Below are 26,578 nucleotides of genomic sequence, written 5' to 3' on the forward strand. Positions count from 1 at the left end.
TGCTTAATCATTCACAAACTGCTGAACTGTTCACGAACCGATGACTCGCTGAATCACTGCGTCTGTTGAACCTCTGAACGAGACTAGATACCCCTACTGTAAGAAGACAGAACAGAAGCAATATTAGATGTTAAGTTAAAGTTTAATTCCAAGAAAAAGACACTTATAATATAAAATTCAATACAGAGCACAAAGTTATTTTAAGCAACATAAAGTACATGGTAATTATGGGATTACGGGAAATGGGATTAAGTACTTGTATCGGTACTCGGTATCGGCAAGTACTCAAATGTAAGTACTTGTACTTGGTCTGGAAAACAGTGGTATCGGTGCATCCCTATGTTATAGTAAACACATGGAGATCGGACAAAGGACTAGGCCTCGTCCTGGACAGTCTGGAGTCTGCCAGTCTGACACATACTAATTCTGTAATTAACTTATGTTAGTTCTGAGGAAAGTCTACAATAAGTCTTTTGTTTGGGGGTCTATCAGGGTCTGTCAGGTCCTGAAACCTCTGATCCTCAACAATGTAATCTTTATTTGTATTTTCTTATGATTGTAGAGTATGATTTGTATCCCCGTACCCCCTGGTACAGCGCTGCCAACGTCCCAAATGCTCACCATCACTTGTTTTATTTTCCCTTTAAGAACAAGGAGCAGGTCAGTCACATCCTCCTCCAGGAAACCCTTATCTGAAAATACAGCTGCTTCTGCTGATTGAGTAGGTAAACACCGCTCAGATGAAGCGCTCCGGGGTCAGCGTGGAGAGGAAAGTGGCAGCTTTATTGGCTCTGTCAACCAGAGTTCACCATCAGTGAAAAAATGACAAGCACAAGGAAAGCAAAACAGCAAGAATAAACAGTTACATTTTCAGGGTATGAATAGTTTTAGTTGATGCACACAGTTAAAAATACATACTGGTTTACTGTAAAGGTACTGTATATTTACATACAAGTGGCACATGGACTGGATAAATAACACAAGTTGGCACAAGACTGACATGCAACACTCTTAGTACACTTATGTACTAGTGTTAGCGTTCACATTCTTTCAACCAAAGTTTGCCAGAAGTCAATGAAGGCAAAATGTGAAGCATATTTTGTCTTTGAAGTTCTCTGTTGAAAGCCTCCGTCTATCAAATAGTGTCTTGTTCAGAAAGTAAAACACTTCTTAGCCCTTGAACTATTGTCATAAAAACAATTTACGACAGCTGATAGAACAATCCCAACAATACAGACAAAGAAAAAACAATCATGGCGTATAAATCATGATGGTGAGCTGTTCCTCGAGGCCTCTGCCGTTACAGCAGTGAGATAAGAAAAGACGTGAACACAGACGGAGACAGTGGAAGGGAAGTGAACCGCCTCCGCTCAGTCTGGGACCACCAGCCTGAACAAATTTCAAGTCCTAAAGCACACACAAATGCAAACACAGCAAAATTCTCTGGCACTAACAGGCACACCGCTGAGTGATGGATGAGGGAAGTGTCATAGGTAATTACGACACAGAGAACTCTGGCACCGCTAGTGGAAAATATCAAGAGGATCTATTGTAATAAAACAAGAGTACACAAACTTCACTGGCTGTGGTTCAAAGGGCAGCGTAGTGTTAGATGAACATCAGTGTGGTGCACATGGGGTCTGCTCTCAGTCCACATCAGTGTCTACTGTTGTTTATTTACTTAACGGTTTAATACGTAGCATTTGTATGTGCTCGTTGGCCTTTGTGAAGTTTGTGTTGGAGTCCGTTTTGTACTGGGAGTCAACATTAGCTTCCATATCTAAGCTAACAACTGTTTCAGTTTCTATGTAGAGGACTCCTAATATTCCGTCCTGAATTCTTCAAGGCTTCTTCCTTTCTGCTCCTCTACAGCAGCAACAGTGACTCGGCTAATGTCAGCAAACAACTGGCCACCAGAACAAAACAGACTCCAATACAAACTTCACATAAGCACATGCTTATCTGAACTTGTTTGTTGGAAGAGGTGATGAAGAGGAGAAGTTTTAAGCTGAACTTTGAACAATCCTTTTGCACAAACCCTCATCATGGAAAACACACGAAGAAACACAGGGGTTGGACAAAATAATGGAAACACCTTCACCTCAAGATGATAATGCCCCAATCCATACAGCTACAATTGTTAAAGAACGGCATGAGGAACATTCTAATGAAGTTGAGCATCTCGTATGGCCGGCACAGTCCCCAGACCTCAACATTATTGAGCATTTATGGTCAGTTTTAGAGATTCAAGTAAGACGTCAATTTCCACCGCCATCGTCTCTAAAAGAGTGGAGGGTATTCTAACTGAAGAATGGCTTAAAATTCCTTTGGAAACAATTCACAAGTTGTATGAATCAATACCTCGGAGAATTGAGGCTGTAATTGCCGCAAAAGGCGGACCTACACCATATTAAATTATATTTTGATGATTTTTTAAGGTGTTTCCATTATTTTGTCCAACCCCTGTATGTGCTCGTTGGCCTTTGTGAAGTTTGTGTTGGAGTCCGTTTTGTACTGGGAGTCAACATTAGCCTCCATATCTAAGCTAACAACTATTTCAGTTTCTATGTAGAGGACTCCTAATATTCCCTCCTGAATTCTTCAAGGTTTCTTCCTTTCTGCTCCTCTACAGCAGCAACAGTGACTCGGCTAATGTCAGCAAACAACTGGCCACCAGAACAAAACAGACTCCAATACAAACTTCACATAAGCACATGCTAATCTGAACTTGTTTGTTGGAAGAGGTGATGAAGAGGAGAAGTTTTAAGCTGAACTTTGAACAATCCTTTTGCACAAACCCTCATCATGGAAAACACACGAAGAAATGCACGATGCAGCTTTTAAGTTAAAAGCAATCAATGTTTCTGTCCAAGAAGGAAATAGAGCTGCAGCACGGAAATGACAACGGAAGGAGTGTGACGGAGCCTTTGTGAGGATGTTCAACTGAAGAACACTGAAGAAGACGACTGCAGTGGTTTAATGAGCAGAAGGAAGATGAAGATACAGATCAATGACTTTTCTGGGTTTTTGAACCAGCCTGTTCCTGCCGTTTTACTGCCGTGTTCCAGGCAGTTTGGAAAAAAGCAGTTAAGGTATGGAAATAAATACTTAAATAATCTGTCTGTTTACCATCTGTCTGTGGAAATATCTCATGTTAGAACGTGGACAACTGCGGCTTATAGTCAGGTGCGGTCTATATATGTACAAATATTTTTTTCTTTTAAAATTCGGTGGGTGTGGCTTATATTCAGGTGCGCTCTATAGTCCGGAAAATACGGTACATATGACAAATTCTGCAGGTAAATACCCCATGTGTGAATTTTGATCGGCTTCTTTTGTGTTTCTTAAAGATGACTAAATAAGATGTTATCATTTTTTGTCAAAGTGAACACAAATCTCACCTGCTCATTCCACTTTTACAGCTCTGTTTTGTTTTACGTACCTGCCTGAATTAAAAGTTAAAACATAATAAACACACAGCCATTTTCTTTACAGCGGTGTCCTAAACTAGCTAATATTAGCTAGCATTAGTTGGCAAGTAAATTAGCAATATATAATGAATGTAGCTCTGAAATGCACATTACAGTTACTGAAGGGGTATTACAGTTACTGAGGGGGTATTCACATTATGTTTTTTTCTTTAAAAATGCATAAAATAAACTGATGCCCATTTGAGAAATAATCCAGGTAAAGGAAATGTGGGTATTTCCATTGAACAGAGTCATTTAGCAATAGAGCTCTTCAGTGGTCAACACTCAGAAGAAGGTACAACTGGAAAACAACAGCAAGGCTTGTTGAGCCACATTATGTAATAAATTCCCATGATGTAATAAAAGTTCAAAATGTAATAAGAATGTCACGTCATCTTGTAATGAAGCCGCATTATGTAATAAATTGACGCATTTTGTAATAAACTACCTCAATGCATTATGTAGTAAATTTTTTCACATTATGTAGTAAGTTATTACAATTTGAGAAATTTATTACAAAATGCACTTGACACATTTTTATTTTCAGGAAAATGTAATGTGCTAAATTAATCTTTAAACTGTGTGGTTAAAGTTCTGATTCCATTACCTGTAGCTCCTGTGACTAATTTCTTCTAATTGCTCTGAAATTATATTAATTTGGATTGTTATTACATAATGAACCATGTTATTACATTTTTTCAAATTGTAATAACTTACTACATAATGTGAAAAAATGTACTATATAATGCGTTGACGTAGTTTATTACAAAATGCGTCAGTTTATTACATAATGCGGCTTTATTACAAGATGACGTGACATTATTACATTTTGAACTTTTATTACATAATGGGAATTTATTACATAATGCGGCTCAACAAGGCTGATTCAAAGTGTGTTGAAATATGAAATGGAGAAATTTGTGTCTGTTTAACACAATACTACTTTAAATAATATTGAAATCAAATAACAGCGGTGTATTCACATCTGTCCTTTTTAACACTTCACATCAAGTTTTCTCATGGCTGATATTAAAAACAAAATCCATTCAATGACAGGCAACGTAGATAAGTGAGTCACACATGCAACAACAAGTTCTAAATACACAAAACTGTTTTGAGAGCAATAAAGTCCTCTTCATCTTTCTTTCAGTCTTTTAAGATGCATGGGATTATTATTGTTAAACTCCTTTTCTTGTTATTCTTATTATTTTTTTTTTTTTTTTGAGAGACAGGACCAATGAAATCAATCTATGAAACCAAACAGGAAATAAAACAGGTAGGTCAAATGTTTCATATACCTGAAAGGGCTTGCACAGTCGAGTCTTGCAGCTCTTTGTGACTTTGTTAAAACAAGCCTTTGGATCTACAGTAATTGTGACACAAAACATCAATTATGAAACTCTCATGTCCTTTTCTTGAAATGAAAAGTCAGCTTTGGTCCATTACTGAATTTTTCACAGTCCTGCAGCCGGCGGTTCTTTCTTTAGACTTGTTAGTGAATATTAATGCTATATTTTAATGTGTATTTGTTTGAGTCTTCCTGTACTTTTAACATTTCTGTATTTTCCAATTAAGTTCTGTTTCATGTCTGTCACATTTTGATCAGAACAGTAAAGGCTTAAGCACATTTTCGTTTTAAACTATTCCTAAATCACCTCAACTATAGCAGGGGAAGTACGGAGCTGCAACCTGATTATCATCAAAACAAGCCATTGACTGGGCTGAAAAAATGACACTGGACTGTATGAGGCCTGTGGGCATGGACCGTCAATGAGGGACGAGAGTTACTGCAAAATATGTAGGAACTTTACTGATATATAGTGTAGTGTCATGGAAATCAGTTCATTCATCAATGGTTTCTTATTGGTTATAATAAAACACATAGGTGAGAAGCTGTCATCAAACCAAAGGAAGACCACCCATGTGTAGTGAGGAGCAGGAATATCAAAAAAGTGATAAATCCAAAAGGAGTAACCTCATTTTAAGAAAATATATCCAACTAACATGGAGCATGATTGACCCAGTGAGACCATTTTCAGTTTTTCAACTGAAGCATATTAATGGTTCAGTATGTGATATTTGTGACATCTAGCAGTAAAGTTGCAGATTGCATCCAACTGAATCCAACATCCTGCTTGACAACAGTGGGTACAAAAAATGTGGAAGTTGATGATTAGAGTCAGTACTTTTTGTGGGTTCTGGGCTCGTTAGTTAATAGAATATTCATTCTGGTTCAGACTCAGTAGGTGACAGTAATGCTCCTCCAACTGCAATAAAACCTAAAAAAGAAGAGGAAGTTCCCTGTGAGCTTCTTTCTGGACATAAAAACAACAATTGTCATTTTCATGTTAGTCTTACCAAACAAAATTTTGTCCCATTTGCTGTTTTTTGTTTGACACACGACCATTTTTGCTTTGTTTTTTCAGTGAGTCCCTTGTAGCATTCCTAGCTGACACTACAAGACTGGAGTTAGGAGGATTTTTTTCCATAGTGAGATTTTAGAAGAACAATTATGTTAAACTTTTTTGTAACAAAGCTTTTTTTTCTACAAACTAAGTGGTTGCAGCTCTCTGCTGACTTCGATACAGCTGGTAAAAGGCATAGTTTTAAAAATTTAGCTTCATTGTCCCACGATCATTTATTAAGATTTAAGCAGTAAACATCCTTCCATCTTTAGCAAAGTTACAAGTCTATGGGTACAGGTCTACACATGGCTCTTCTTTTCCTCAACTGAGCCCAGAAGGCCTTTGTAATGTCCCATTATGATGAGTAAATAGTATCAAAAATTAATTGAATTCATGTTTTATGAAATGAACCATATTATTCTGTGGTTGATAACTTCACTATGTACACTGCGTCTTTATTTTGTTCCTCTATACCAGGGCTGTCAAATTCATTTTAGTTCAGTTCCACATTCAGGCAAATTTGATCTGAAATGGGCCGGACCAGTAAAATAATAACATAATAATATATAAATGATGTCAACTCCAAACTTTCTTCTATGTTTTAGAGTGAAAAAAGTAAAATTATGCAATGAAAATGTTTACATCGACCAACTACCCTTTAAAACAATGTGAATAACATGAACAAACTGAAATTTCTTCAGAAAACTAAAGTGTAATTTTAACAATATTATGTCTCAGTTTATCATTTACACATGTAACTACAACATACAGTGGATCAACAAATACACAAAAAATGTAATAACAGACAGAATATTGGTAAACTTACACTTAAGACATTTTAAAATGTTCATATTTGTTCAGGCTATTCATGTTTATCTGAAATTATAGTTTGTTTTACTGTAAATACAATAAAATGACATGAAAATGTTTACATTTACAAAAAGAAAAATTCGGAGTTGTGTGTATTTATCAGTTATTATGATAGTATTTGACTGATCTGACCTGCTGCAGATTAAATTGGTCTGTATGTGGATTCTGAACAAAAATGATTAATATCTTCAGTGTAATTTTTGCATTTCACAAATTCCTCCCAGGTGCCAGACTGGACCCTTTGGTGGGCTGGATTTGGGCCCCGGGCCACATGTTTGACACCTGTGCTCTATACACACAGCAAGAACGCTACTATTGAAACATGTCCAGTGGTAAGTGCTCAGTTAATACAGCCAATATTATGCTTCTATATTTAAGTACAACCTCAGTCACAATTTTTGTTGCATCACATCATACATGTTCTGATTTCATAATTTAAAAAAAAAAAAAAAAAGTCAGTCCAAATTGCTGGGCAGTGGTGCAGAGGATAGCACCGTCGCCTCACATCAAGAAGGTCCTGGGTTCGATTCCAACCAGGGACCTTTCTGTGTGGACTCTGCATGTTCTGTGTGGGTACTCTGGCTTCCTCCCACCGTCCAAAGACATGCACTGATAGGTTAATTGGTTAGCCCACGACCCTAGTAAGGATAAAGTGGTTCAGAAGATGACTGACTGACAGTCCAAACCGCTTTATGTCAGAGGAAAACTTTCCCTTTCCACTATACCTCCTGTTACCTGACGTCATGTTTTAAATACCAGTGCAGCTGACGACAGAACCAGAGATGAGCATAAGAGTTAGTGTGTAGCTCTGTGAAATGCCCACAGTACTGCTGAGAGGTGATGACGTGGTGAACGTGGCATCTGTTCGGTTCCATGGCACCGACAGGTTACAGATGTTTCCTTCACAGCAGGATGTGCATACCTTGAAGGAACATACACAACAACAACGTTAGCACACAAATTAGTATCATTATGCTAATGTAGCTTGGCTGAGCCATTCCTGAAGCCACTGATTTTGGCACTGTCCTTCTCAGACCCAGCTGTGGGTTTTCTGTTTGTGGACAAGAGTTTCACAACTTTATACAAAAAAAGAAAAGAAAACTGTCCACCACAAAGGACATTCCATAAAAATTTTAAAAACTGCATCTGAAAAAACTGTTGCATCATGATTTTTCCAATATAGGCACTGATTTAATAAAAAACATAAAAAGCTGGTACTTTGCTGACATTTCCTGGGTCTCAGGAGGTTATACGGCATTAACTTTTATGAACCTCCATCTTGTGCTTTACCTTTAAACCAGGGGTGTCAAACATGCGGCCCAGGGGCCAAATGCAGCGATTATTCACATCTTATTCACATCATAGATTATTCACATCTTTTTGTTTGGATGGTTTATAAAAGTAAGTATTTTTATAATTTAGTGTTGTTTTTTTGCCCTAACACAAAGACAAAAATTTGGAGTTGTCATTATTTATAGGTTATTCTGCTATTATTTTACTGGTCCGGCCCACTTAAAATCAAATCGTGCTGAATGTGGCCCCTGAAGGAAAATGAGTTTGAGACCCCTGCTTTAAACTTTAATGGCATTGTGTATCAGATTAATATGTGCTTACATGAGATTTGTCTTGGAGTTTGTGTTGCAGTGGTAGCTGGTCATTTGTTGATGCTAGCTAACTCCATTTGTAAGGTAAAGATGTCTAATATTGTGCACAGTTGCAAAAAAGAGGCAGTAGCAGTGAAGGTGAGGCTAACTTTTGAAAAGCCAAAAAAATGAAAATGCAAATTAGGTGTGTATCCATACACTGGTTTAGAGCAAATAACCTATGCTGTGGTGTGTCATCAGCAAGATATGTTACACGTTCCAAAAAAAGATGAGTCATTTGTATTACTGAGTCTCCTCACTAGGCTACATCACTGGTCATACAAGACATGTTCTCACACTTTATCAGAATATCTAGGAAGACGTAGGAAATATCTGATCAGTCAGCTGATCAATCATGTAAGTTAAACTTAGTGAGAATGTATATGAAAAAGGTGTTTCCAATTCCTCTGCACTCTTTGGTAAGCAAAGCAAAAACCACCTGGATGACTGTTTGAAATTTGAGTGAACTTTTTTTTGGATTTTTATGGAAAAAAAAAACACCTGTTGTCATATGCCGCCTTTCCACCACGTGGTACCAGCTCGACTTGACTCGACTCAGCCTTTTTGCGTTTCCATTACAAAAAAGGACCTGGAATCTGGTACCCGGTACTAGTTTTTTGGTATCAGCTCCGCTGAGGTTCCAAGACTGGACACCAGATACTAAAAGGTGACGTGTAAACACTGCAGACCACTGATTGGTCAGAGTCGTCTCTGTGACCCGCTGTTTTACAAAAAAACAGATGCGGAAGTTTACAGTAAATATAGCGGTAGGTTAATCCACATGATGACAGCCTGTAAAACTACACCATTCAGTCTGGAGATTCAGTCTTTGGTGGCCAACGTAAAAATTCAGCCTGAGTTTGACGAGACAACACGCAACGAGAGAGTTTATCAGCGACTCTCTGAGCAGAGACACGGAAGTAACGCGCTGCATCGCTATGACGACCAGGTACTGTGAAGTCGATAGTATCCTGTAATGGAAACGGTCTCCAGGAATAGGACCTGGTACCAGAGTCAAGCCGAGTCGAGTCAAACTGGTTCTACATAGTGGAAACACGGCAATAGAGGCCAGTCTTCAGGTGCTTATCACTGATGTAGTCAATCAAGACAATTACAAGCTTTGAAATTTAATTAGGAAATATCAACAAGCAAGCAACTCTTTGTATAAAATGGACTCTGAGACAAACTTCACAAAAACACAATCAAATCTTACATATTACACCTCTAACATGGTGAACAGAATTAATTAATTAGATGTTTCTGTCAGGAAATGGAAACATAGCCCAAAGAGAAGCAGCAGAAGGGAGATGTTTTCAATGGAAGAACTAGTGTAAATAAAGGACTACCAGTTTTGGTTAGTTAAACCTGCTCAAAAAAATCAAGTTAAATCACTGTGAAAAAAAAAAAAAAACCTTTAACTAATTGCACATGAAAGAAATTGAAAGATATACATTATGGTCTTTGATGTACAATTTATAGAATATCACAACACTGAATTCTTAGTCCCACAAGCTGCAACACTTAGGTTTAGGGTCAAACCAGGTCAGTATCCTACATTTATTCTTGAAGGTTTGAGAACTATGGTCTGTTAAACCAACACCAGAAATCTAGAAGAAATACTGTGCACTACCCAGTGTCCTGAACAGTGAAAAAACACAAGTGGAATCTGAAGATCATTCAATGGAACATTTCATGTATTTGTGTGAGTTGTGTGAAGGCTGACAGGACGCCTTCTGACGCTCATCTGGATGTCACAGTTTTGTCCAGAATAAAGAGCCTCCTAGACATTTGGGAACCTCATATTCTACTATACTCTCCACAGTAGTGACCTCAGGACCAGGGCCAACACAGGTGACAATGTGGACTGAGGAGGGGTCACAGGTTTTGGTGCACTGGGTATTAGGTGAATCTTTTTAGTTGGAGGTTTCGGGTCATCTTTGATTTTCCTCCAGTAAGAATAACATCTTGGCAGTCCTGGTAACTCCTTCATGACACTTTCCCTTCCTTCATGTGTACTCTGTTCAACAAAAATGGGTGAAGGCATACTTCTATTGATGAAAAATAATTACACACACTTAAACTAGGCTTTCACTTTCAAAATAAGCTGTGTTTTTCTTTGGATGTAAAAAAGCGCCTTGTCACTGCCACTTTTTTATCGGTGTTATATTACAGAAATGTACTTTATATGAATGCATCGTCCAAATGTCTTCAAATGGTTGACACAGTTTATCATGCTTCTCTGAGGTTTATTACTAATTCTAAAGCCAGGACACATCATTGTGGGTTGTATTCCAGAGTGGGCTGGCCTGCCCTGTCCACTAGGAGGCTGGGACACTGGTACTCCTTTATTTACAAGGAAGTAATTGGACTACTGCCTTCCTATATCTGTAGTTTAACCCTTTCATGCCTAAATTATGAGAACCTCAGTCGAGATTTTTTTCATGAGTGTTTTTATTCCTCTTTAGGCATGAAAATACAGTGCGATTGAATTTTTTTATTGAACCTATTTTTTATGAAGGTAGATTTGTTTCTTTATTGCTCTAATCATAAAATTGATTGAAAAGTTTTTTGGTTTTTTTTATTGAAAATATTTGTTTTTGGTTTGTACTTGTAGCATAGTAAGTGCACCGTGATTCATTCCACTACCAGGAAACAAAGTCAAATGAAGCAAGTTTGGGCGATTTAACTGGTAAAATACTCAATAAAATAATCAGAAATATAATTAAAAGTAACAAAATAAGACGAATGCAAAAAATATTTATGATAAAAAAAATTGCATTTGAACACTTTTTTTCTTTGAGTAAGGTTTTTTTCTTTAAGTGAATTTGTTTTTAATTGAATTTTTTTTTAATTGAAAAAATAAATAAATAAATATATGTATATATATATATATATATATATATATATATATTTTTTTTTTTTTTTTTTTTTTTTTTTTTTTTTTGTTAAAGCAATAAAGAAACAAATCTACCTTCATAATTTTTCATACAGTTCCAAAAATGTCCATTCAACTGGACACCGTGTGTTTAATTTTTGAAGCAAAGAATGCAATATCAGAAAGTGATATACTGTGTGAAAACTATAAAATCAAAACATTTTTAACGCAGCTAATCTGATGTTTTCTCACATTTTATCATATTCCCAATTTTTATTTGCAATTGATTTACACTCAGACACGTTACCGCAGATCAGGTTTATCAAGAAAAGCACAGTTACAGTAATGGTGTGAATGTCAGTGTATGGGATGGTGCATAAGCGTCCACTGTGTTGGCTGATGTGGAACTAAAACAACAAAACCCATGAATATACAAGAGAACAGATGTAGAATAGCTGTCCACTGTAGTGACCACTGTGCATGAAAGGGTTAATAACAAGAAGAAGTGTTGATTCTTACTGTCTGCGATCAAATGAGCATTTGTTCCTCTTTGTGCCATTCGCCTGTACAGAGGTGGGAAAAGGGCATTTATCTACTCTGCTCCATCCTCATGGAACATGTTGCTAAAAGACTGGAAACTGATGAAATTGAAATTGATCTCCTTGAATGCTTTTAAATCCAAACTCAAAGTGCTAGAGAATAACTCAATGACTTGCACGTGTTTTTCATATGTTGACTTGTCCTGTAAATTACTGTATGTTGTAACTGTATGATGTAACTGTATGTTGTAACTATGTGTTGTGTTTCATGCTGTCTCTTGGCCAGGACTCCCTTGGAAAAGAGGTTCTTAATCTCAATAGGATCTTTTTCCTGGTTAAATAAAGGTTAAATAAAATAAAATAAAACATAATCGGCACCAAACTCGCATATGCAGACCATAGTAAATTACAATATGTCATTTGAAGCTCTTCTCCCAAAAAATTTGCACCCAAGAATTTAAAGCTATACACAATTGTATTACAGTTAAGAACACCAAGAGATGTATTTTCTATTGTGTATTTGACACAAGAACATTCTAATACTGAGTGAGTTTCCGTACTCCCTACCGTGTTTCCTTCATGGTCCATTTCAGTGCATCCTGTGGAAAGACAGTCGTCCAGAGCCACACAGCGTTTGGTGACGGACACACTCTCTCCATCCCTGTCCATCGTGTGCCGTGTGTAACAGTATTTGGCCTCTGAAAAGAGGTGGAAATTCATTCAATGCTATAAATAAACATGCTTTTCATGAAAGCCAGATTAACACTGATGCCATGTGTGATTTCAGGTGGACTTAATTGTATCTAAAAGCCTTCATGTCCCTATATTTAGATTCACAGGTGTCATGGAAAACTACTAAATGCATGGGCGAATGCCAATTATGCAACATTACACAGCACATTCCAAAAGGTCTGGCTAAGCTTACAAACTCAAACAAAGAGGATGTTTATATGAGCAGGACCAGGAGATACCATTAAAAAACAGCTATAAATGTGTTCAGTAATGACTGGGCCTCTAGAAACAATACAAGACTTTTTAACCAACCAAGGGCAGCCGTGTGTTTACCTTTTTTAGACAGTCTACGGTATTAGTGATGTTCCAATCTGGATTTTTTTTGCTTCCAATCTTATCCAATTTTTTTTAGGATTAGTTTTTCTGATACCGATCCAATACTGATCCGATACCGACTTTTTACAATGAAATTTTGATTTAAATTTGGAGCCGTTATTTAAAGGCTGTTATGATATTATTTTACTTGAGATCACAATTGGGCTGAATGTGGAACCTGAACTAAAACAACTATGACACATTTGACTCTTAATAACTTTAGTATAATTTTTGCACTTTCCAAATTCATGCTGTAGGACAAATTAGAACCTTTGGCGGGCTGGTTTTGGCCTGTAGGCTGTATGCTTGCCTCTGCTGTAGTGTGTCTGTGGTCCGTCCAGGTATTATATGGGGTGCCGTACGTTAGTGATGTGCGGATCAGCGGGTTACTCACGGGTTGGGTTGGGACAGGTCAAAAGAATGTCCGTTTATTTGGGGGCGGGTTGGGTCAGGTCAAATAATTCCACAAAAGCCATGTGGGTTGAAAAAAAAATGACTTGCACATCACTACCGTACCATAAAGTGAAAGTGAAACTTATTGACGCTTTACTAATTCCTCTAAGCCTCCCACTGTTGTACAGCTAATTTTCCTGTTTCCTACCTTTGGAAACTTTCATTTGAGGGGGCAGGATGTCCACGTCCCCCTAGAACCGGGGCCGGATCAGCCCGATCTCATGACTAAATCTGATCTTCTAAAAAATGACAGATCGGCAGCCGATACCGATCTTTAAATTGGATCGGGACATGCCTACAGACTATATGAGCATACACAGAAAGTCACTGCAATACTCATCTAAAGTTTGCAGTTGTAAAATGAACCAGTAAAGGTTCAATACACAAAATTCAGTCATGTCTGTGTGTTTACGTAAAGTTTGTGTTAGAGTTTGTGTTGTGCAGGGATTTAGCTGATGTTATCAGAGCTCATTTCTACACTAACAGTAGGTAGTATTCCATATTGTCGCCACTGTATAAAACCAGAAAAGAGGCACTAAATAACTTTGGAGTGTGCAAACAGGCTTTTGAGTACGTTTAACTCTTTCGGTGCCAGACAGTTAAGGGGCTAATAAGCCTTAAAAGTGCCACAGAATTTGGCCGTTTTTCAGTATCTCGCGTCGTTTTTATAATATTTGAAGAATCCTGCAGGAAACCGCTCGGTAACATCCGACCGATTGCTGATTAGATTCAAAACGCACCGGACGCAGCCGATTCATTATTGATCGTAATTTGCATAATTTATAATAATAATAATAATAATAATAATAATAATCTTTATTTATATAGCACTTTTCATACATTAAAAACTGTAGCACAAAGTGCTTTACATATCAGTTTAAAAATCAGTACCGCCCCCCACCCACACCCACCCACTCACCCGCACACTCTCACACACACACACACACACACACACATATATACATGCAAACCCACAAGCTCACACGTACTTAAGAAGACTGACTGAGCACGGGTAGACCAGAACAAAAATGTACAAGTAAAAGTAAAACATCAGTTTAGGAGGCGCTGTCTCAGGGAGCCGTCCGCACCAGGAGGCAGCCGCCGACCCCGGCGACCAGGCACCAGCAACACAGCCCCACATCCCAACTAGTGGGAGAGGGCCAACTGGGACCCCCACCCACCAGAAAGGAGCGGACCCCAGTGAGAGAAGGCGCCACAGCCCCCGGAGTCCACAGCCACCCCCCGGCATGGAGGGCTCCCTCTGATGAAACACCGGAGAATAAGAAACATTAAAAAGATATACAAATATTATTCGATCGCGTGACCTCAAATTCCCGTCTGCTTGGTCTCAAAAGGGGGACACAGAAAGAACGTCATCGAAATGGGGGTGGATGGTTTGTTTGTACACAAATATGGCGTGTTCTCCAAAGCCGACCTGATCAGCCCGTGGCACTTTAAAGGTTGTATTCGTAAAGCCGATTTAATCGGCCCATGGCACTGAAAGAGTTAAGGAGGGGTGTCATATTTTTGGTCTTTCAAAGGCCAAAAATGTGAGAGCACAGACATCGGACATGGACTGAACAGGGTTTTAGAGCTTACCCTAGGCCAGTGGTTCCCAACCTTTTTTGGCTCGTGACCCCATTTTTACATCACAAATTTCTGGCGACCCCAGACATTCAAAATAGAGACTTTTTTTTTTGCTAAAATTAATTTGTTTTTGATTATGTAATAGTTTGCTATACTATGATGCAAATAAACGATAATTTTAGACAATATTTAGTTTATATAATGTATATTATTATGGACGGAGGCAGTAAATCCAGGTGTAGATTACTGCACAAAGAGAGAATTGGATTTTCCTTGGTCAGGATATGTACAGTCAGTCCATCTTGGATTTACAAGGCTGACAATTAATACTGAACAAACAAGAACTCAAACTATGAATTATGAAAGAGCTGCAGCATCTGAAACTGACCACAATGGACATTTGACAGATAAACAGAACCACAGTGCTGCAGTTTTACACTCACAGTTTGTCATGTCTTTTATGGATTGTGATTGTTTCTCTCAACTCAACATATATTTTTTATTTGTAAGGTGTTTTTTTTTTTTTTATTTTCATCAATTACTGGTGATCCCATTTGAATTCCAGGCAACCCCATGAGGGGTCTTGATCCCCAAGGTTGAAAAACAATGCCCTAGGCTGAACCCAATGATGTGTCTGATGTTACGTATGTTGTAGACTGGTCATTTTGGAGGTTAATATCTGAACACGGACACATATAAACAGACTAAACATGAATATGTTGTGTCAGAAGAATCGTACCTCGTGGGCAGTATACATCTGGTGCCCAGCGATTGCACTCAAAGTTGTCTTGTGTATCCTCACATGTAAAACACTTGAATCCACCTGGAAATGGAGTGGCTGAAAAAAAGGACAAAAACAAGCATATCCCCTGAACAAAAGCTGTCCAGCTTTTAACACTAAACATAGAAAAGCCAGTGTTTATTGTAGGCTAGCTGGCACTGATTTATCGGGTCATTCATCATTCTATTTGTCACGCTTCTGTGTGTTGTTGGGTCAGAATTGAGAGAAGGGGTGCACTGGGGTTTTAAATATCTAACTATGATCACCATCCCTATGTAAAAGAGGAACAGACAATTTTATTATAGTGGTCCATTGTGCACTGGGCCTGTCTCAGTGAAGAGCCTGAACATTAGAAGGACAGTCACAATGTGGACCATCTGCTGGGATCAAAAGGAAGTGCTGTTTGTTTTCCAATTAGGCACCATGGTATCAATCTGATAAGCCCCCTCCCCTATACATGGCCTGGTTCCATGTGACAGCTGCAGGTCTGTAAGTCAGACAAAACTTCATTAAGCTAAACAAAGCCTGCCAGTTAGCTTGATCTCCCTTTGACTAGAACGCATTACATTACCTCCCTGGAAATCTGGCTGCGTCTCCAAATCCTGACAGAAGTCTGACCCACGACATCAACTATAGTTACAGGGTGGCTACACCTGTGGACATGTCCCATCAGTGTAGAAAACACTATACTTACTGCTGGACTGGACACTAGAGCTAAAAGATAAATTATGTTTTAACTGTCATATGCAGGTACACTATAAGTATATTATTATATAATAAGGGATTGGATTTTTGTAGTGCTTTTCTAGGCACTCAGAACACGTTACATTGAATCCATTTGAATAATTTCCCACTGGGATTAATAAAGTATTCTGATGCTGATTCTGATTATTCATTAACACACTGGTGGTGGTAAACTACATCTGTAGCCTAGGGATGCAACGACTAATCGACTAGTTGACAGATAGTCGACAGAATAATTAGTCATCGATAGGTGGCATCATGCACTTTTGTTGAGGGAAAAATGTTTATTTCACTGCTGATTAAAACTCTTGAGTATTTAGTGTAAGTATTTGTTAGGCACTGTAATTGCTTTGTACAAAATACACTCTTGTGTCAGGGACAGAAAGTATTTTATTGCTGTTTGCAATATTTGTTGAATATTGAATTGAATATTTGTTTAACAAGCTTTCTTCTGCATTCTAATTGTTGTGCACAAAATGTTGTTGTTGAAGAAAATGTATTTTATTGCTTCAATAAATATAAGTAAAAGTCATCGTTTTGTTTTTTTTGCAGTCCATGATCTGACTAGTCAACTATTGAAATAGTCATTGCAGCCCTACTGTAGCTACAGCTGCCATGGGGCAGACTGGTGGGAATGTGGCTGCCAATTTGCACCAAGATGGGGTAAGTGTTTTGCCCAAGGACACAATGCCACATGACATGACTAGAGTGAAGCAGGTTTCGAACTGCCAACCCTCTGGTTTTGGGACAACTTGCTCTCCCTCCTGAGCCACAGCTACCCACAAATACTGCTCATATTGCTCTTGCGGAAGAGCTCCAATTTGATGAACAAAAACTCCTCGATTGGTCTCAAGTAAGACACTAACCAGTGTTGGGGTATTACAAGACAGAGCCACAGTTTTCTTTGCTAACAACAGTGGATTTAATAAGCCAAGACTGGTTGGCATATTTTCTCAGAGTGAACAAAAACTCCAAATAAGAACGTTGTTTTTTTTCTTTAATCTTTATTTGATGAGCTAGTTAATGTTAGCATCTTATGTTGGAACAAGATTTTGTTGATCAGATTACACAGTGTTGGAAATGCAGCCAACTATCTACTTTTTTTTTCTACTTTTCAAAATTATCATTGCAAACTTTTGCTATGATATACATTGGGCTATCACTCAGTGACATCACTGACATCCCCATAAAGTGCATGACAAATGAGTAACCACAGACGTCTGGACAAAGGCTGATGGTTTGTTTCTTATCTCTACCTTTTTATTTATGTTACTGAGGTGAAGTGTTTGTTGTGACTTTTAAACTCCAGACAATAAAAAATGAAACTTCAAAAACAGCATGTTAATTTAGTTGGTTTAATCTACAGCAGTACATCATATTTTACAAGCACATAAGAGCACACCTCATATTTGACGTGTTCTTTTTTACAGTATCTGAGGAGGTAGACGTGTACACTAGTCTTGGAGTATAAAACATCTTTTCACAGGTTTGGAATGCCACACTGCGCTGTGCTGCTACAGCTGAATATCCAGATAATACAGCTGCTCTGTTATTTTATGGCTGACACTTACTTGATGGGTGGAGGTAGATGATGTCTTTGTCAGTGAAGTCTCTGGTGTAGGTGGTCTTCTGCAGATCCAGGATAATGGTCAGCAGTAGGACCCAGGCCACTGCAGGCCAGGGCTCCATTGCTGACTACTGTGGTTTTACACATGCAGCTCTCCGATTGGTGAATTTCAACCATCTACCTGTGACCCAAACCACAAAAAGACATGTCATTATTTAGTCCACTAAAAACCAAATCACAACCTCCTGACCTGAAAAATGAAACCAATGATTAAGTACCAAAAGCAAGACAGACATGTTTTAAAGATGTTTTAAAGAACGTTTACCAGACCTGTGTCTTCATGTACAAATATGGTCACTTAACTCAAATTCTTCCCAAAGTTTTTCAGAATTTCTTTATGTTGTCCTCTGTTATTCACAATTATCCTACACGATATTCAAGCACATTTTATCTTCTGTACTGCCGAACTTCTGTCTGTCAGTATTCTCTGAAATATGGTGGACCAAATCTGTGGAATAATCTACGACCGGAATTTCAATCAACATCTTCTTTATCGTTGTTTAAAAAGTATCTGAAAAGGACTGGAATTAATGAAAAAATGTAAGGCTGTGGATCATTTGATTTGATGATTTGTAATGTGATTTGCAAGTTTATTGTTTTTACTTTAGTTTATTAATTCAGTTATATTGTATTTTTAATTCTTTTTTCTTTTTCTTTCTTTTTTTTCTGTGTATTGTTCATTTCCGGGAGGTATTCATATAAGCCTTTTTTGGCTTCTAACCTCTCCTGCACAATGATGTTACTTGTTTGAATGTTGTTGTTTTTTTTTATTTTCTCTTGTTGTTTTATGATGTGCAAATAAATAAATAAAAAAGATGTTTTAATGATCATCTTCAAAGCACAATCACTGTTTATAGGACTTCCTGAGCTTCTGTTAAAAACGCAAAACATATTTTTCCCTGATAGAGAGCTGTAGTTGTGCTTGAAAAGACAGTCTATGAATTGACCCCTCACTCTTCCACTTGTACATATGCACCTATTCAAAGACCATATCTTATGTATATATATGTCCCAGTGTTTCCCCTACAATTGTATAAGGTTGAAAAGGCTGAAAAACACTGCTTTAACTGGTCCTGTCAGTCGTCCATCCTCCAGGAGTCTGGCTCTGCTCCAGGTTTCTGCTGTTAAAGGTACTTTTTCCTTCCACTGTCACCAGTCACTAGTGTTTGCTCCTGGAGGATTCTGTTGGGTTTCTGTAAATTGGCTCAGAGTCTGGTTTCGACCGGCTCGATGTGTAAAGTGTCATGAGATAAATTTTGTTATGATTTGGAGCTATATAAATAAAATTTGATTGATTGATTGATTGAGTTAGGTGCCTATATGTATCACTGTCTCTCTCTCTCTAATGTCACTCATGTATGAACGTACAGCTGCAGGCCTATTGACCTGGCGTTTCATACTACACTGATAAATATCAAATTTCACACACTTTTGCGTGTCCGTCTGCATGCCAATTTTCCCCCCAAAACGAACATCTAAATTTGGAATTAAACGTGAGAATGCAATGCCACTTTTGCGTTTTCGGTTCAGATTGTTAAGGCCCCCACAGAGTCGGGCGTACTTGACTCCACAGACACCTGGCGTACTCAAGGTGGACTCGATGCGGACCTGAAGCAGAGTACGTGTACAGTACGCCAGACTCTGTGGGAGCCTTTGCCGTCTAAACGCAGCCTCAGTCTAGTCACAACTGAATGACCAGTTTTGATCCAGTCTGGCTGACAGAGGCCAAATACTGGCCCTGGTTGTACAAGACGGATCTGGGTAAGTAGGAAGTTACTTAGGAAATAAATACATGACTTAGACACAAACAGGCAGAGTCAGAGATAACAGATAGATGGATGGATAAAAAAGCTAGCTAGCCAGCTGCTAAATAATAATAATAAATAAATGATAGATAGATAGATAGATAGATAGATAGATAGATAGATAGATAGATAGATAGATAGATAGATAGATAGATACGTTTATGAATAAAGAAGTATACCAACTGAAAAGCACCTTATTATTATAACAGAATGAACAAAATGAACAATGTACCCCCCCGAGCCACACCACACCATAACCAAGCAAATCCCTTGCAGATCCCCCCCCCACCCCCCTTGTATCTTATATATATCACAAACTATAACATAAAATAAAAGGATGAAGGCTTTTAAACACAAGCCTTCAAAACAGCAGTTCATGAACCACAGCTCCATCAGTTTTTCTGGAGGCCAGTAATCACAACTTGGTGTCAACAGATATCAACCAGTGTTGAATTTAGCTTCTTCCATGTCAGCTTTACCAAGAAAACAACAAACTATCTCCTATTGGAATTCCTAGAGGTGTCTTTGAATCCGTTTCATCACCATCTGTAAGTTCACATTAATTTACTCTGCATACCGGCTTCTTTGAGAAGAGATTTATTTGTTTAGTTTCAGTGTGAATGCCAAAAAAACTTTGACAGACATGTAGTTTGGACTCAAGACACTGTGGTTTTACAGCTCAGTGTGTTTCGTCAGAGATAATTTGACAATTAATCAAAGACTGAAGACTTTCCCTTGGCAGGAGATCCTTTCATTCTTGTTTACCCCGCAGAACAGAAGAAAGGTCTTCCCCCGGCCAAAGTACGGAACAAAAACAGCAGCATACAGAGCAGTGACTGGGACTGTTTCATCCATCACTCTGCAGGTAAAGTAAGGCCACACTGGCCCACTGTGAACACTGGCCCCATCCACAGCCACGACACACAGGGCAGACTGTTCAATAGATACACTGCTGTGACATGAAGGAAAAAAATGGAACCATATAAACATTTGTCACATGTACTCGACTCCAGTCCTTTGTGAACTTTTCTCCGGCACAGCCACATACACTGTGAATTCTGCTGGAATCTGGATGAGCTCATTATCATTAGCTATCGTAATGAGCATCTCCCAAAGAGCTGCCATCAGACCTTTCCTCACAGGTTTATGTTTGAATGTGTGTTTTAAACAGAATCCCACAGTTATCAGTAGACATAAGCCCCATTTACACTGGGGGGGGGGGCTTAATATCAAATACGGCATTAGCCCTGATTATTCTGATGCAACAAGATGTTCTAAGCACTCCTGTGTAATTTTTTTTGAAATTTTAGTCCAAACCCCCCCCCACCCCGAAAATTACATTTTTAACTCTGGAAATTGCAACTTTCCCAGCTTCTCCTCTCTTTTGTCCAGTTCAGTGTATAAATATGTTCATGATGGGCCATTTAATGATCTTGTCAGTGCCATATTGTATCGTAAGAGTACTTTGTACTATGAAAAGTCTGGTGTCAAGGTCATGTTGTAGGTTAAAGGTCACCAAAAAGCCTAGTTTTTTCAAAAATTCATACCATTCTGACATTTATCAAATCTGTCCTCAGTTCTGTTCCCTCTGGTTTCCTGGTGGGACCCCCCAAGGCCTTTGGCCCTTTAAAGACACATTACAGACTAAATATTGCAACATGTACATTTCATTTGAATTTGCCACCATTAGTGTGGAAACACTAGCACACATTTTGGCGGGAATCACTAACACTTCATTCATTTTCTGAACCCGCTTTATCCTCACTAGGTCACTTGGAGCCTATCCCAGCTACTTACGGGCGAAGGTGGAGTTCACCCTGTCTCCAGTTCATCACAGACTGAACATATAGAGACAAACAGTTACTCTCACATTCACACCTATGGGTGATTTAGATTAACCAATTAACCTATCAGCGCATGTGTTTGGATGGTGGGAGGAGCCAGAGTACCAGAGAGAACCCACCCAGACACGGGGAGAACATGCAAACTCCACACAGAACGATCCCACCCCATCGACTGGTGTTGGAATCGAACCCAGGACCTTCTGTCTGTGAGGTACCAGTGCTATCCACTGCACCACTGTGTCACCCACAACGGGACACACACACACACACACACACATTTATTTATTTATTTATTTAGAATTGATGAAGCCATCCTCTGGACCTGTTTAGTGTACAGGGAGGCGGCATCACCATCTTGCCTTTTTTCCAGGATCTCTGTGTAAAAGTGGCTTTACATTCCTCTGTATAGCTCCCTGGGTAATATTAGGATTACAGCACTGTCAGGTCACCCCATATGGGGGGGTAAAGGGTCATATAAATCAACATACAGTGAGGAGAGGACCATAAAGAGATCAACAAAGCAGCGCAGATGGCAGGGTTGTGTTACCTTTAAGTACATAAATTCTACTTTCAAAAAAATATAAAATGAGGCCCACACAAACCATGAGAAGCCTGGTCAAGAAGTGATTTGAAATAGTTGAGTTTCACCTTTAACCTTTCCTTAACCGCCCACACTTTTCATATGAGCAAAAGTTCATGGAAGCTAAAGAAAAAAAGTCAGGCTACAATTCAAATCTTTGATTTAAATTTTTCCTTCATAGGAAACATCTTCCAGTTTCTCTTTCTTTCTTATGAATGTGGCTAAAACCAAACTGAAGCTACACCAGTTGAAATGTGTCTCACATGTAACCTTAACCCTAACCCGGAAATGGGTCACGGATGATTAGTGGATGTTAAAAGGTTAAAAACCAACCTTTCTCTGGTAGTATAGTCAGGATATAGTGTACAATTACAGTATATCAAGGGAGGCTCACATACCCTTTTTCTGGAATTGGTACAATTCTGGTGCGTCTAAGTGTCTACATGTTTAGAGCTTATTAAACAAAAACGCATTGTTTTGAAGTCTAATAAGTTGATTCCAAGCTAGAGTCAAAACATAAAAAAAAGGTTTTCCCTTGACCTGAAGTGTAATCTCTTGTGGGTGTGTTAGAGAGGGATGGACGAGACAAGAACAGTAAACAAACCTGAGAAACTGGTAGAAAAAAGAATGGAAGAAGGGAAATGCTGACTGGTTCCGTAGATAGTGCCAAAGGTGGAAAACTATGCAAATGAAACTACCCCAAGAACGTGAGGACAGGCCTAACATACAACAAAAGAAGAACAATTAAAGACTCAATTTTACACATTTATATTAGAGTGAAGGGTTGTACTGACATGAAAAAAAAATTGTTGTTAAAAGACCGCAGGGCTCCTGAGTTAAGGACCAAGGCTGTGTTGCCCTACCAACCCTCTCCCAAAGGGAAATGGATGAAGATGTGCATAATTTTACACTTTCTTTTGCAAATTATCTAAAAATTTGGTTAGCATTTGCAATACAGTAGGTCACAATAAAGCAGGTTGCTCCAATGGCCTACGAGCATGTTTTCAACAGGACAGATCCTGCAAAAGACCCAAACAGCTGCTGGCAACCAAAAGCATCTAAAATATCAAAGTGGCTACTGACACAGTACTGTGGCACGAAATGTTAGTTTGTCTGTTACCACAGAGCCAATCAGCACTCTCGTTATATCATGTCCGATAACTTGTTACACCACGAAAAGTACCAAGCCAATCAGTTAGCAAATAGGTCAGCTTTCGAATCAGCGGAGGTTTAGCTCAGTTGGTAATAGGAGTGCAACGGTACAGATCTCCCATGGCACACTACCACACTCAACATGTAGCTCCACCCACCTTCTCCAGCCTCAATCTGCACAGAGCAAAGAACACCATAAAACAACATATAGAGCATTTAGAACAATAGTTCCTAATCTATACTACCGTACTTTCCAGACTATTGGCCGCACCTGACTATAAGCTGCACCCGCCCCGTCTCCAGCATCTCACCATCGATTCATTGATGCCAAGCTTACGTGCAGCAGCTCTTTATCCTTCTTCAAAGGTCGGATCGATTGTTAGCCCGGAAAACATAAATTAGCCACATCGTTTTTGAGCCGCGGGTTCACAGCGTGTGGAAAAAAGTAGCAGCTTATAGACCAGAAATTATGGTATGTACTATCAGTAATTTCTCATTTCTTCCATCAATTGCCACAGTACTGTGTTAAAAAAATGCACAAAAGAATGCACTTAAGCATATGCCATCTATCACCACAGTACTGTGGCAACAAGAGGTTAAGGAGTTCATGGAACAGTATCCAGGATTGGCTCTAGTACAAATGCTAACATTTGATTGGCTCTGTGGCAATCGACAAACCCACATTCCATGTCACAGTACTGTGGCATTGGCCATTGCCCTATAATATACTCTAAAATACCTGTTGAACTACAGGCAAATCCTATCAATAAATGTAAATAATTGGTGTAAAATGCAGTTTGTCATCTTTTCATGGTCATCAGATATGACCCATTTGGATGTTCAGAGGCTCTGTAGTGAATGTGGAAACACAATCATCTTCTACAACATTGATTCACCAGTAAAACCCATGAAGTTTGATAAATGACAGTAGATGGAGACACTTGTTTTTATGTTCAGTTAATGGTATCTTTACTGAAAAAGTAACTTTTTTTTCTTTTTTCTGTTTTTGATAAAATAACCTGTAACTTTAACCCTAGCTTTTATAAACATCCACATGATCAGTGAATTAAATACAGGAAAATACCTGATTTTCACTGAAAATGCAAAATACAGAGGATAAAATTATAACAAATGGTGATAAATCACTTAAGAAAGGTTAAATAGACAGCACAATTCATTTGGGAACTGTCACCAAAGTAGCACTGGGTCTTTATGGGTTAACTTTCAATTCATGACAAGAAGAATGTCTAGATTTTGTTCTAATGAAAAAAAAAAACAAAAAAAAAAAACATACTGTCATAACCACCAATCTTTAAAGTGCTGATATGCTGACTTGTCACCTTTGAACAGAATAAGACCAGCTGTTTCCACATTTCAGTGTAAGTAAAATTCTTTGGCTGCTGACTGAAGACTCAGCAGATATTCTTTAAAACTTTTTTAAGAGTCAAGAAGGCACTTTTAAAACTACAACAGGTAAAATAACAGGTTTTAAGCTTTTTGGAGTTTTCTGACTGTCTTTTGTCTTCATCTTCTTTGTATGAAGATGTTCTGGAGGTCAGAGCTGACATTATTTTGTGAAAGCTGATACTAAAATCAGGTTGTAGTGAAAACAGTGAAAACAGCTCCAAACCCACAGGCTGCAGAGTCACGGCCTCTTGTAACACGTGGCCTTCTGACCTCTGCACAAAACACTCAGGAACTTTGGATCCAGGCTGGACCGCATCAAATTTCCTCACTGAGATCCTTATCACAGCTGAGGTCTACAACGTATTCACTCCAAAGAACAGGGCTACAGGATACATATAGAGCTGGATAGTGATCAGTCAGCTGCCCTACAACATTTAACCATTATTATATACTATAACTGCAGATTTGATCATAACTCAGTAAAACCCAAAGAACCACAGAGATCTGCCATGTTAAAAATCCTTCACTATCATTTATATATTCCACATATATTCATGAGTCCAGACTTTTAATGTCTCACTGGGAAGGCTCGTGTAAACCAGCCCAGACAGCTGTGTAACCTCTGCCACAAGCTTTTCAGTCCAGGAGAGAAGACCTTTTATATGAGGACGAGGTAAAGGACACAGACATCTCACTGATGTAAACACATGGGTCTGATTTCACTGCTACAGGTGTCCCAACACTGGACTGTGTATCCTATCCTATCCTATCTGTTCTACCTGTCTATTCTATGCCGTCTTAAAGGTCTAGCGTGTAAGATTTAAAGAGACTTAGGCGGATCTAATTACAGAAATGGAATACAGTAATCATAATTATGTTTTCATTAGTAAATGAACACCTGAAAATATGAATTATTTTGTTTTCATTTTATTAGCATGACTCATTTTTATCCATATTGCCTTTCATTGAGTCCTATGTTCCACAGAAGTGCCACATGGGCTTCTTCTTCTTCCTTTTCCTGATTTATGATTGGTCACATCCAGTATTAAAATGTATTAATGTAATCAACTACTGTATGTTATAGTGTGGGCCAAAGATAATATCACCTCAACCAGACAACCCAGAACGGAAAACCCTGCTTTTAAAGTGGGACTTTCCTTTTCAGCGACTACAGTCAGTCAGGAAAACACTAGGGCAGAACAGTTCAATCTGCAACTTCACTCTTAATGTCACAAAATACCATGTACTGGCCAAATATCAGGGTTTAGGGCACAAATGAATGAATTACTAGGGTCCTAAAGCCAGTCTCTAGGGCACAGGTGTCAAACATGCGGCCCGGGGGCCAAATCCGGCCCGCCAAAGGGTCCAGTCTGGCCCTTGGGATGAATTTGTGAAATGCAAAAATAGATATTAAGAAATTAACAATCATTTTAGTTCAGGTTCCACATACAGACCAATTCAATCTCATTCAGACCAGCACAGACTGTTTACTGATGCGCACTGAAAATATAGTACTGTTGATTTTTCATATTTGAAAATGTTTAAATTCATCCTGTTGTGTTCAGGTGGAGGAAAAATAAAGGTTAAAGAATCAGTTTAATTGTTGTTCAGCATTGTTAGAATTTCTGATCAGTATCAAATTAATTTAGCCGATAACCACTTTAACTAACTGTCCAACTGTGCATGCTA

General features: G+C 38.5%; 1 protein-coding gene across 1 annotated transcript in view; it reads right to left on the reverse strand.

Moving 5' to 3' along the window:
* Positions 1–7,040: 7,040 nt before the first annotated feature.
* The window catches only part of lypd6 (LY6/PLAUR domain containing 6), a 52,530-nt gene continuing 32,992 nt past the window's right edge, over positions 7,041–26,578 (reverse strand). The window contains exons 2-5 of the mRNA XM_030125822.1: positions 18,046–18,222; positions 15,689–15,787; positions 12,370–12,500; positions 7,041–7,667 (exon numbers count right to left, since the gene is read on the reverse strand). Of these exons, the coding sequence (XP_029981682.1) occupies positions 7,494–7,667; positions 12,370–12,500; positions 15,689–15,787; positions 18,046–18,163 (522 nt within the window). The 5' untranslated portion in view covers positions 18,164–18,222 and the 3' untranslated portion in view covers positions 7,041–7,493. The remainder of the gene's footprint in view (positions 7,668–12,369; positions 12,501–15,688; positions 15,788–18,045; positions 18,223–26,578) is intronic.

The sequence above is a fragment of the Sphaeramia orbicularis genome, chromosome 21 (assembly GCF_902148855.1).
Source record: "Sphaeramia orbicularis chromosome 21, fSphaOr1.1, whole genome shotgun sequence".
NCBI lineage: Eukaryota > Metazoa > Chordata > Actinopteri > Kurtiformes > Apogonidae > Sphaeramia > Sphaeramia orbicularis.